A 3,363-nucleotide genomic window follows, 5' to 3' on the forward strand; every position below is an offset into this window, starting at 1 on the left:
TTAGGTGGAGTATTAGGTGGAGTATTAGGTGGAGTATTAGATGGAGTATTAGGTGGAGTATTAGGTGAGATATTTGGGTGGAATATCAGGTGGAGTATTAGGTGGAGTATTGGGTGAGATATTAGATGAAGTATTAAATGGAGTATTAGGTGGAATATGAGGTAGATATTAGGTGGAGTATTAGGTGGAGTATTAGGTGGAGTATTAGGTGGAGTATTAGGTGGATATTAGGTGGAGTATTGGGTGAGATATTAGGTGGAGTATTAGGTGGAATACATGGTGGAATATTAGGTGGAGCATTAGGTGAAGTATTGCATGCTGAAATACATCGTGTATTATATGTGCAACGATAAAGTACACGTGGATTACATTACGTAATACAAGGTGGAAATAGAGGTAGTCAGTCTTCGTAGGAATGAATAAAAGATGAGGGCACGAATACTAAGATCGGTTGTGGTTGCCAGGGGAATAAGAGAATGTCTGTCCATGATCCAACTATAAGTAAAAATGACTCATTTACAGAATTGGCAAATGAGCATCTATCAATCACGTGCTGGAGCAAATAGGCTGATGTGTACTACAGAAACATCAAACTAGAAATAACGGATGGCTGGATAGTGAAAGTATCGGTTCCTAGATCGTCAAGTATCGGTTCCTAGATTGTCAAGGTAACGGTTCCTAGATCGTGAAGGCAACGGTTCCTAGATCGTGAAGGCAACGGTTCCTAGATTGTAGGTGTTCTCTGGCGAAATGTTGGATTGTCGAGTTTTAATCAGTTAGCCACGACTGCATCGATTCCCCGCTCCCCGGGCATCTACTTGAGGATTCTGATCATGAATTATCGATTCAAACACCCAGAGCACATGTTTGGGAAGCGCTATGCGAAGAGAAGCGTGATACTGTATGTCTCTGGATGTCACAGCCCATGGACCCCACACCGTTCATACCAGCCCGAATTCTGGGTTTTTCTTGTGAATGCAAGAAAGTATGGGTGAGTTTGAAAACACTCAGATCCCCAGTGGCTGTGCTGAGACGCACTTGTCTATAGCTAGACAAGAGGCCAACACTCGATATCACTATTCCATGCAGACTAAAGCCTTCTACAGACTAAGTCAATCATTCTGCGTGTATACTCAATTGATAGAAAGGCACCGTGCATGGGGCAGAGCAGTGTTGAGAAGTTACTCACCAGCATGCCTGAAATCCATATAGACTGAAGGAGAAATAAGGGAAGGTACACAGGCCTTGTGGCCCAACACCACAGACAGGGCACAAGGCATGCATCTTCCGGTCCCAACAGTCCAGTCAGGGCCCCAGAACCCCAGCCATCACCAGCTATAAATGACTCCAGAAATCACCACGGAACTACGCCTGTCCATCACTTGCCTGGCACGTACATGGGCCTGTATTCACAATCCTGCCGCCGCATAAAATACATTCTGGGTATCATGCAATCTGCGTATTCTCGGATTGTAGCTATGGACAAAAGACCGGCACCAAACAATGCAATTGCCATGAGGCTACCTGTTTTTCTTCTTCTTATTTTTCTTCTCTTTTCTTCTCTTTATTTCTTTTTTTTTATCTCCTCTGTTTTCCTTCTTCTTTCCTTCTTCTTTCCTTCTTCTTTCCTTCTTCTTTCCTTCTTCTTTCCTTCTTCTTCATGCCATCGGGCCCACGAAGCTTCGCCCAGTATCACAATAACCATGTCTCCAGCTGTACTACAGACCCGGAACCCTTCAATTCACCTGCGTCAACGCAGGTCTCCCCCCAAGAACAGCCTCGATGTTTTCCATGGCCACCACCGCAGTGTGGTCGAAGTTCTCGGTGGTCGAGGCACCCACGTGGGGAGTCAAGAACACATCTTGTCTGCCATAGAGCTCCGGGTGCACGGAGGGCTCGTTTTCATACACGTCCAACCCCGCAAATACAACCTTGCCCGATTTCAACGAGTCGACGAGCGCCTGCTCGTCAATCACCGACCCCCTTCCTATATTGATGACGCGGATGGGCTTGGCGAAACTTCCAAGAACGGCGCTGTTCAAGAGATGGTGCGTTTCCGGAGTGGCGGGACACGCGATCACCACCAAATCTGCAAACAGACACGTGGCGCCTATGGACCGGTGGTAGGTGGCCACGAAGCCGAGGCTGCGTTCCTCTGCCCCGCTGAGCTGGCGTCTCTTGACATAGTGGATGTTCATGCCGATCAGACTCAACTTCCGCCCGATGGTCTGGCCGATATTTCCAAACCCCACGATGACCGCATTGTGGCCTTTGGGACTGAGGCACGGGCGCCCGCCAATGTACTCTCCAAAAGAGTAGCCCTGGGGCAGCCCGCCAACAAGGGCCCCCGTTTGAAAGTCGAATTTGCAGGACTCCAACTCGGCCCGCACGGCCACCGTGTGGTCGTTTTCCGGACGCAAAAACGCCAGCGACATGTTGAAGTTCCGGAACGCAGTCAATGCATTGTAGAGCACCAAGTCTGCCACCGGTTCCGCGGCGCCGTCCGAGGGCACGTTTGTCAACACAACGCCCTTTTCTTTCATCTGCGCCCCGTTGTAGTTGTCGTGGCCCACGGAGCAGATGGAGACCACTTTCAAGGTTGGTGGGAGTGCCTCGATAATGTCGCTGTGGAATCCGCCCACAAGCACGAAGCCAAGCCAGGCGCCGTAGATGGCCGAAATGTCGTGGAACTTGGTGTGGAAGTCGGCAATGACTTCCTCACGCGTCGAGGCGAGCGTATGGTGGATGCACTCGAACTTCTCCAGAAACCGTTTGTAGTGGGGCAAGCTGGTGTTCAAGTCGCCGAGAATAAGCACCTTGGGCCGGGTCATTTTCGGGTTTTGGTGTTTTTGGTTTCCGTTAGTTGTGGGTTTCAGGCCGTTTCAGTGGCTTAAAAAGGAAGTGCGTTCCAGCGGATATTAGACTACGCTATTTGCTGTAAAGAAGCTGTGTTCTGGGACTAGATCACCTTTGTTAACGACACCTAGATAAGGTATTTTTCAAACGCCGGCTCCGCGGATGCAGGCCGTGCGACATTCGCCGGTACTATCCTGCGTCCAATGTGTTTGTATTTCTGCTTGAGTACAGGATATTCCAACTCAATGTCCTGTCCACAAGTGGTTCCCAACTGGTACAGTTGAGATATCGGATTCGACATGATGTACTAGCGTGTGGAAATAAACCTTTATTTAGGAAAAACTAAAACCACTCTTGTGTCAACTGACCTTCTAAAAAGATCTCTAGAGGGAATTCTCTTCCCTTCATATACTCGTCGTGCTATTTGGTTCCGGGTAAGTGGTGCGAACTTTAATGTCTCATTTGTCACATGATTAATTAGGGCTAAGCGTCTAGTTCTCACACAAT

At 48.5% G+C, this 3,363-nt stretch overlaps 1 protein-coding gene across 1 annotated transcript; it reads right to left on the reverse strand.

The window, feature by feature from the left end:
- Positions 1 to 1,736: 1,736 nt before the first annotated feature.
- METBIDRAFT_9445 (uncharacterized protein) lies at positions 1,737 to 2,831 on the reverse strand (the record flags this gene model as incomplete). Its single annotated transcript, XM_018859392.1, has 1 exon — positions 1,737 to 2,831. One exon carries the CDS (start codon positions 2,829 to 2,831, stop codon positions 1,737 to 1,739), a length of 1,095 nt encoding a protein of 364 aa, XP_018713624.1.
- Positions 2,832 to 3,363: the final 532 nt, after the last annotated feature.

This window comes from Metschnikowia bicuspidata (genome assembly GCF_001664035.1).
Source record: "Metschnikowia bicuspidata var. bicuspidata NRRL YB-4993 chromosome Unknown METBIscaffold_1, whole genome shotgun sequence".
Classification (NCBI taxonomy): Eukaryota; Fungi; Ascomycota; class Pichiomycetes; order Serinales; family Metschnikowiaceae; genus Metschnikowia; species Metschnikowia bicuspidata.